The sequence below is a fragment of the Tachyglossus aculeatus genome, chromosome Y4, assembly GCF_015852505.1.
Source record: "Tachyglossus aculeatus isolate mTacAcu1 chromosome Y4, mTacAcu1.pri, whole genome shotgun sequence".
NCBI lineage: Eukaryota > Metazoa > Chordata > Mammalia > Monotremata > Tachyglossidae > Tachyglossus > Tachyglossus aculeatus.
Genome location: NC_052096.1, coordinates 935,450 through 944,558, shown reverse-complemented (window position 1 = coordinate 944,558; position 9,109 = coordinate 935,450). Strand labels below are relative to the sequence as shown.

General features: G+C 49.0%; 1 protein-coding gene across 2 annotated transcripts in view; it reads right to left on the bottom strand.

Annotated features, from left to right (window-relative positions):
* Nucleotides 1-1,196: 1,196 nt before the first annotated feature.
* The window catches only part of LOC119947123 (alpha-1,3-mannosyl-glycoprotein 2-beta-N-acetylglucosaminyltransferase-like), a 50,581-nt gene continuing 42,668 nt past the window's right edge, over nt 1,197-9,109 (bottom strand). For both annotated transcript variants that reach the window (XM_038768666.1, XM_038768667.1), the window contains exon 2: nt 1,197-4,089. In XM_038768666.1, coding sequence (XP_038624594.1) covers nt 2,580-3,941 — 1,362 coding nt within the window. In that variant the 5' untranslated portion in view covers nt 3,942-4,089 and the 3' untranslated portion in view covers nt 1,197-2,579. The remainder of the gene's footprint in view (nt 4,090-9,109) is intronic.

Genomic DNA, 9,109 nt, shown 5'->3' with positions numbered 1-9,109 from the left:
TAATTGATTGAAAAATCTTCCTCAATGTAACCTCCAATTTCCAGAGAGGGACGGAAGTGCCAGGAGAAGGGATGAAGGTTACTCCCCTGAGATAATCAGCAACATCTTAAACACCAGTCCCTATAAAAATGGAAGAGGCTGGTCAAGACATGATTTAGCCACAAAAGAATTGTGGCTAATCTACTGAGGATAAGGGAACAAAATTGATCATAATTATACAAGTAATTACATAAGAAAGAGACTGGTCGTCCCCTTGGCTCTGCCAGAACACACAGTAGTTATACCCCAACGTGGGCACCTCCTGCAATCCCATGGCGGGTTTGGAAGGTGGGTTTCTGAGGAGGCTCGAGCTGGCTAGGACTCAACTTCCACCCAACCTGCTACTGCTTTTACAGCAGCCTCTCGGCCCTCCAGTCCTGCTCCACCAGAAAAAGGGATGTCACATGACAATCAAAGCCCCGCTCCATAGGGAAACTAATTGATTTTGCCATTTCTCCTTTACCCACAACTCTCCTGCTCTCCTGCCCTTTCGGGATTTCAGAATTTGTGCTTGTGGGTAGCTGAGCCAATGAAAGTCCTTGGGGGCTAGATGCCCAGGGTAGGAGAGAAAACCCTGGCCCATCTGTAACCCCACATGATCCCAGCACCAGCCCAGCAACATTGTCCTAAATTCCCTATAATGAGGAAAAACACATTCCCCCACCCAGTCTATAAACTTATGATGTCTTGACCACCCTCTTGGCTGTCCCCTGCTTCTCAGAGCTGGCTATTGGCTCCTGCTTCTAGACTGTGAGCCCACTGTTGGGTAGGGACCGTCTCTATATGTTGCCAACTTGTACTTCCCAAGCGCTTAGTACAGTGCTCTGCACATAGTAAGTGCTCAATAAATATGATTGAATGAATGAATGAATGCAGTCTCAGGCTACAGTAAGGTAAGTGGTCAATTGTGGTTCTGAACTGGCCCAATTTTAACAATTTACCTTCCCGTTCCCAGGAGGGTGAGTAGTAGTTACTTCTTCATACTCCCTTCCTTCCAATTTCTCCTTTCCCTGTCTATTCCCCTACTTTTGTCCTTCCTTTCCTCCCTTCTACTCCATCTCCCCCATCATATCCTTCCCCACTTATTTGCCCTTGTATCCTTTTTATTTATTCCTTCCTCCGCCCACCTCCTTCCCTAGAGACAAATGAGCCTCAAGATATGAAGTCAGCTTTTATTTTATTCCGGAAAATAATTCTGCATCTTCAAATTTTCTTCCATCGAGCCAAGGTCACGGAATAATAAAGAAACAAAAAAATAGATGTGAGCTACCCCCACATTAGCCCAGTGGATACCCCCATTCTGCCAGGCTCAGGGCCTTGGGGAAGGGGTGCTGCAGATGGTCAATCCCACTTTCCAGTAGTCCACTGCTGAGGGAGAAGAGCCAAACCACATCAGTCCCAGAAGGGGAAGCAACTTCTATAGTGAACATCTAAAGGGTCTCAGATCCATTCTTCTGAAGAAAAGGTTGGATGGGGTAGGAGTATTTATGTTGAGAGTGAAGGGTGGGAGGGGAAGTGGTGGGGGAAGGAGAGAGGATTCTGGATCCTCTTCTCTGGGCTTGCCCAGAGTCACCACTTAGTCTTGTCAAAAGGAACTGAGTGGAACTGAGAACAGATGAAGATATGCAGTTTATCTTCACCCCTTCTTCACCTCTCCTCTCCCACCCCTGACCACACCAGGGACTGGGAAGACTCTTCCCACCTCCAAATTTATTTTCTTCAGAGCCAGCTGGAGCTTGACTGAAGCGGGGGTAGGGCAGGGGGAGAGAGACAAAGCTGAGGACAAGAGCAAGAGAAAACAGAGGAGCCCTCAAAATACACATTTAAAGGCAAGAGATGCAAAAGAGATAGAGATGCGAAAGAAAAATGAATGACAACACTGAACAACCCTAGTCCAATTTTCCTTTGGTGTCTTGTTTTGGTCCTAATCATGAACCCCCAGCTCTAGGGGTTGACGCCCACGTAGCTCTGCCTCCCAGCCCCAGAGGCTGGGGTGAGCCCCGGACAAGAGGGACAAAACTGCTGAGGGTGATCCCAAAGGGGAGGCTGCAGGGAGACAGAAGGGCTGTTAGTCACCTCCCTGACAGCCCATAGGGGAAAAGGAAGCAGGTTTTCAGCCACGGAGTGGAAACGAAAAACATCCCAGAGCATGAAGGAGGCACCCTGTCTCTCTGGCTGTAAGCAGGCTGGATCCTCTGCCCTCCTTGGATAAGCTCTGGTCTGTGGTGCCACAACTCTTTTCTGACTACATGGCCCCCAACTCTCTCTGCCCACATCCTGAAGGACATGTATTCGAATGCCACATGGAAAAGGTGGAGAAAAACAGCAATGATAAGAATGAAAAAAAACAGAACTGAGGAAGGAGGATGAGATCCAACCCAGGGTCCCAGCTCTTCCGACGGCAGGAGGAGCTGGGGGGATGGAAGACAGGGTTGGCCTCCCCCAACAGCAAGAGGAGGGGAGGAAGGAGGACACGGTGGGCCTCCACCGATGGCAGGAGATGAGGGGGGAAGGAGGACAGGGTGGCCCTCCCCCCACTGCTAACTCCAGCTGGGGTCATAGCCAGCCCAGTCCTCTGGTGGGGCCAGGTACACCCGGCGGCCCCGGAAGAGGAAGCTGACAATGCCCCGATAGCCGGCTCGGGGGACGCCTGACTTGAGGTCGTCCATGACCCCCAGGGCTTTGGCGAAGGCTTTGAAGCTATCCCGGCTGCTGTACTGCACGCGCACCTCCCCCAGCTCCCGCAGCCAGTTGGCCTGCAGGTCCTCCACCTGCAGCACAGGGGCGGCGTACACCCGGGCAGGGAAGTCCCGGTCGTAGGCCTCCCGCTGCAGGTACGACAGGTCCAGCTGGGAGAAGGGCACGAAGCCCTGGTTCAGCTTGATGAACTTGAGGTGCTGGTCGAAGAACTGCCCTTGGCTGACCCCCTTGCGGCCGAAGGTGAGCGTCCGTGAGATCTCGGGCCGCAGGCAGGCCCGCTCCCGCCGCTGTTCGGGCTGCCGCATCCAGTCGTCCCAGAAGGCCCAGGGCCACTTGGGCTCCAGCTCGTCCCACAGCTCGGCCAGCAGGAGCCAGCCCAGGCCAGGGAAGAAGTCCGTGCGGTAGATCAGGTCGGGCTGGGCTGCATCCACCATTTGCTCCTTGCCATTGTCGTGCCAGGCTGACACGCACCAGAGCGAGGGGTCAGCCCGCAGCAGTGGGTAGGTGGCCTGAAAGTACTCAAAAAAGTCCGGGGCAACCTCCAAGTCATCCTCCACCACAATGGCCGCTTGGTACTTGAAGGTGCGGAAGATCTGGCTCAGGGCCCAGCGGTAATGGCGTGCGATCTTGTAATAGCCTTGGAACTTGCGGTGCTCGGGGGCCATGGGAAGGTCGCCCAGGTCTGGCTGCTTGATGTGCATGATGTTGTCACTGTACGAAGCGATGACCCTGGCCGTCTCCTCATGCCCACAGTCCTGGCTGACGATAATGGGGAAGTGCTCAGCTGAAGGCCGGTAGTGGAGCAGCTTGTCCAGGCAGCGGCGGACTGTGCTGCGATCACAGGCAATTACCAGCACTGGGAGGGCAGCCGGGGCTGGGGTGGTGGGTGGGTGGGCCAGGGGGCCACCCACTGTGGCTTCAGCCTCCACTGCCACCACCCCAGCCTGTTCCTGGCTCCAGAGGGCACTGTGCTCCTGGATCTGCTGGAGCAGCCCCCGCTGGCGCTCCAGTTCCACCTCAGCCTCCTGGGCCAGTCGGATCACCTCGTGGGTTAGACTGGCAGGGTCATCGGCAAAGGGGGAGGCTGGGGCAAGGCCACCTGGGGGAGGACGGGTCCAGAAGAAGAAGAGGAGAAGTGCATTCCAGGAAACAAAGATGATGGCGCCCCACAGCACCAGCCAAACAGACTGCTTCTTCAGCATACTGGCCCTGCAGCCAGGGTAGGGAGTGTGGTGCAGGGATGGCAGCAAAGAGAGAGGGGCCCCCCGCTGCTCCTCCTCTGCTCAGCACCACTGGTCCTCTGTCTGAGAGTGCTCTGCCTACATGCCGGCTCAGACAGCAGCCACGGACCTTGACAGGGAAGAGAGAAGAGATGTCATTATAAAAGATGTTCTGTGACTACTAGAATTAAAACTCTGATCCCCATGTGGGACAACCTGATCACCTTGTATCCCCCCCAGCGCTTAGAACAGTGCTTTGCACATAGTAAGGGCTTAACAAATGCCAACATTATCCAGCGCTTAGAACAGTGCTTTGCACATAGTAAGCACTTAACAGATGCCATCATTATTTACACTGGCTGCCTCCCTAATACCGCTGGAACCTGGAAGCACACTTCTAGTGTGAGCTTGGGTTCCAAATGTTTTAAAAAGACAGTAGCCATTATTCCACAGTGACACATTTCAAACTCCTGTGGCCACTGATTAAAGGTCGGTCTTCCATATTCATTAACTGATCCTTAGTGGGTCAATGGTTCAAACAATCTATTGGATATTTAACCTTCTGCAGCCTAAAGAAGAGAGATATATTTATATCAATTTTCCTCCCTCTCTCCATCAAGACTAACAGTGAACAGGAATTCAGGAGAAAGACAGACTGGCTGTGCTTGGTTTTCTTGGAGCTGTTCTGGGTTCCAACTTAACCTTTAAACACTAACTACATTCTGACTTTGCATTTAAGATTATTTTCACTGAAAGACAAGGGGACCTGAAAAATGGCAAAACCCAGCATTTCGTTTTGTATGTTGTTCTGGCTTGAAGGGAGAATTCTTGTTAAATACCATATTGCAAGACATATCTGTTCTATTCAAGGTCAGACAATGTTAGTATTTTTAAAATCCTCAATGTTTTTAACCTCAAATAGTTTGGATCCACTGACTGTAACCTATAAAGTTTAGGCTCACAGGGTTTTCATTTCTTCTTAGTGCATTACAGGCTGTTGCAAAAATATTTAATATGAAGTTCACAGACATAAGTAGAGGATTCGCAATCGCCATTTTATATAGGGGGCAGCTTGTTGGGTACACGTTACAATTTAAACTTCTTGAATCAAGAGTATTGATGAATACTTTCATTAGTTTGGGTAGTCATTTTCTTCATTTCTCTTGGACTTTTCCACTGCTCTCTGGGAGTATGGGCTTCGGCTCTGTCGGAGTTTGTGTTGTTGAGCCTGAATCGGGTCATGGGCAGATGCTTGTAGATGTAGTGTCTCTTCGTGGAGGGGTCTCAGGTTTGGGCCGAGAGGACAGAATGACCCACCTGCCTCAGTTACGGTATGGCTGCACCAGGTCCATCAGAATAATAATTCCATCTATTATAATAGCATTTATTATATTTATATTAATATTAATATTTATTTGCACTTAATATGTGCACAGCACTGTTCTAAGCACTGCAGAGGTTACAAGGTAATCGGGTTGTCCCACGGGGGCGCTCACAGCCTTTAATTCCCACTTTACCAATGAGGGAACCGAGGCACAGAGAAGTGAAGCAACGTGCCCCAAATCACACAGCCGGTAATTGGTGGAGGCAGGATTTGAACCCATGACCTCTGAAAACTCAGGCAGAAACTCCTCACCCTCGGCTTCAAGGCTCTCCATCACCTCACCCCCTCCTACCTCACCTCCCTTCTCTCCTTCTACAGCCCAGCCCGCACCCTCCGCTCCTCTGCCGCTAATCTCCTCACCATGCTTCATTCTCACCTGTCCCACCGCCGACCCCCGGCCCACGTTATCCCCCTGGCCTGGAATGCCCTCCCTCTGCCCATGCGCCAAGCTAGCTCTCTTCCTCCCTTCAAGGCCCTACTGAGCGCTCACCTCCTCCAGGAGGCTTTCCCACTTCTAGACTGTGAGCCCACTGTTGGGTAGGGACTGTCCCTATATGTTGCCAACTTGTACTTCCCAAGCGCTTAGTACAATGCTCTGCACACAGTAAGCGCTCAATGAATACGATTGATTGATTGATTGATTTCCCAGACTGAGCCCCCTCTTTCCTCTTCCCCCATCCCCCCGCCTTACCTCATTCCCTTCCCCACAGCACCTGTATATATGTATATATGTTTGTATGTATTTATTACTCTATTTATTTATTTATTTCACTTGTACATATCTATTCTATTTGTTTTATTTTGTTAATATGTTTTGTTTTGTTCTGTCTCCCCCTTCTAGACTGTGAGCCCATTGTTGGGTACGGACCGTCTCTATATGTTGCCAGCTTGTACTTCCCAAGCTCTTGGTACAGTGCTGTGCACACAGTAAGTGCTCAATAAATACGACTGATTGATTGATTGATTGACTTGTATTAGTTTGACATGGAAAAATCCCCCTAGGTCATTTTTTGGGGAAAATTACTATCATGTGATACTTGTTTTTGGTGGTCCTTCTCCATACCAACTATTATTTGTTTACCTCAGAATAAACAGAAGTATTATGAAAAGTACCATTTGAATTATTAGTCACAATAATTGGAATAAAATGAAAGAATTCTGTTTTTTTATCTCAACCAATAGGAAGGAACCCAGGAAGGCTCAATTAGAATTGACATAAATGCTTCTTGTACAGTATTAATTTTACTCTACTGAGGAGAGTTATAGAAACAAAATAGAACTGCACTGAAATTCCACTGGTTCAAAACACAGTCATGATTTGATGCCATGCTTTAAGTTCTACAGGTTAGAAGAATGACTCTGTTATTGGATTGGTTGGGCCAAGCCAGATCCTAATGAAATCTAATTATTAAGAGCTGTTTTAGAATGTTTTTATATGGTTTCTTGTGAGCTAGTTTACTTTTGTAGCTTTATTTAATACCTTCTGAAAAGGTTTATTTCCTACTTTATTGTCATGCTGAAGAACAGCCGTGCTCGAGTCTCTGTGGCTGACATGAGTGAGTAGAACTCATAGAATCCCACACTTCCAGAGCTGGAAGCTTCTTAAGAGAGTATCTGGCCCTAACCCCAGGTAGGTGGAGATGAGGCCCCCTTCGGGGAAGATTCCTGAGAATAGGTGAAGGGCAAACTGTGTTTGCTTTAGGTGCTTATCAGATTTAATCAGTCAGTCATATTTATTGAGCACTTACAGTGTGCAGAGCACGCTACTAAGTATAGTACAGTAGAGAAACAGCATGACGTAGTGGATACAGCACAGGCCTGGGAGTCAGAAGGTCATGGGTTCTTATCCCAGCTCCACCACTTGTCTGCTGTGTGACTTTGGGCAAGTCACTTAACTTCTCGGTGCCTCAATTACCTCATCTGTAAAATGGGGATTGAGACTGTGAGCCCCACATGGGATACGGACTGTGTCCAACCCGATTTGCTTGAACCCACCCCGGCGCTTAGTACTGTGCCTGGCACATAGTAAGCGTTTAACAAATACCATAATTATTATTACAGTATAACAATATAACAGACACATTCTCTGCCCACAAAGAGCTGACAGTCTACAGGGGGAGACAGCCAGAAGCCATAGCAGAAGAAGAAGCATTGTGGCTTAGTGGAAGGAGCACAGGCTTGGGAGTCAGAGGTCATGGGTCTAATCCCAGCTCCTCCAGTTGGCAGCTGTGTGACTCTGGGCAAGTCACAACTTCTCTGGGCCTCAGTTTCCTCATCTGTAAAATGGGAAGGAAGATTATAAGTCCTATGTGGGACAACCTGACTACTTTGTATCTACCCCAGTGCTTAGAACAGTGCTTGACACATAGTAAGTGCTTAGCAAATACCAACATAATTATTTTTATAAATACAACAATAGATATATATACATCATTAATAAAATAAATAGAATAATAAGTATATACAAATATACACAAGTGCTGTGCGGTGGGGAAGGGGATAGAGCAAAGGGAGGAAGTAGGGGGGATGGTGAGGGGAGGAGGAGCAGAAGAAAATGGGGGCTCAATCTGGGAAGGCCTCCTGAAAGAGGTGGGCTTTCAGTAGAGCTTTGAAGGGGGGAAGAGAGCTAGTTTGCTGGATGTGAGGAGGGAGGGCATTCCAGGCCAGAGGTAGGACATGGGCCAGGGGTTGATGGAGGGACAGGTGAGAATGATGCACAGTGAGGAGATTAGCAGCAGAGGAGCGAAGTGTGCAGGCTGGACTGTAGAAGGAGAGAAGGGAGCTGAGGTAGGAGGGTCAAGTTGATGGAGAGCTTTGAAGCCAATAAGGAGTTTTTGCTTCATGTGAAGGTTGATTGGCAACCACTGGAGATTTTTAGGGAGGGGAGTGACATGCCCAGAGCTTTTCTATATAGAGATAATCCGGGCAGCAGAATGAAGTATAGACTGAAGCAGGGAGAGACAGGAGGATGGGAGACCAGAAAGGAGGCTGATGCAGTAATTCAATCGGGATATGGTGAGAGACTGTACCAACAAGGTAAGCAGTTTGGATAGAGAGGAAAGGGGGGATCTTGGCAATGTTGTGAAGGTGAAAATAGCAGGTTTTGGTGATGGATTGGATCTGTGGGGTGAATGACAGAGCGAAGTCAAGGATAAAAATTATGGTATTTGTTAAGTGCTTACTATGTGTCAAGCAATGTGAGGTTGTGGACTTGTGAGGTAGGAAGGTGTGAGATGTGAGATGGTATGGCCATCCACAGTGACGGGAAAGTCAGGTAGAAGACAGGATTTGGGAGGGAAAAGCTGAATTTTAGGCGGTGGGAGGACTTCCAGGTGGAGATGTCCTGAAGGCAGGTGGGAGGTCTAGAGGGAGGGAGAAGGAACAGGGGATAAGATGCAGATTTGGGTGTTACCTGTGTAGAGATGATAGTCAAAGCCGTGGGAGCGAATAAGTTCACCAAGGGAGTGAGTACAGGTGGAGAACAGAAGGAGACCAAGAACTGACCCTTGAAGAACCCCTACAGTTACAGGAAGAGAGGAGGAGGAGGAGCCCATGAAGGAGACTGAGAATGAATGGCCAAAGAGATGAGGAGAACCAGGAGAGGATGGAGTCCATGAAGCCATGGTTGGATAATGTTTTGAGGAGAAGGGGATGGTAGACAGTGTCAAAGGCAGTTGAGAGGTCAAGAAGAATTAGGATAGGGTAGGAGCCATTGGATTTGGCAAGAAGGAGGTCAATGGTGACCCTTGGAGGGCAGTTTCAGTGG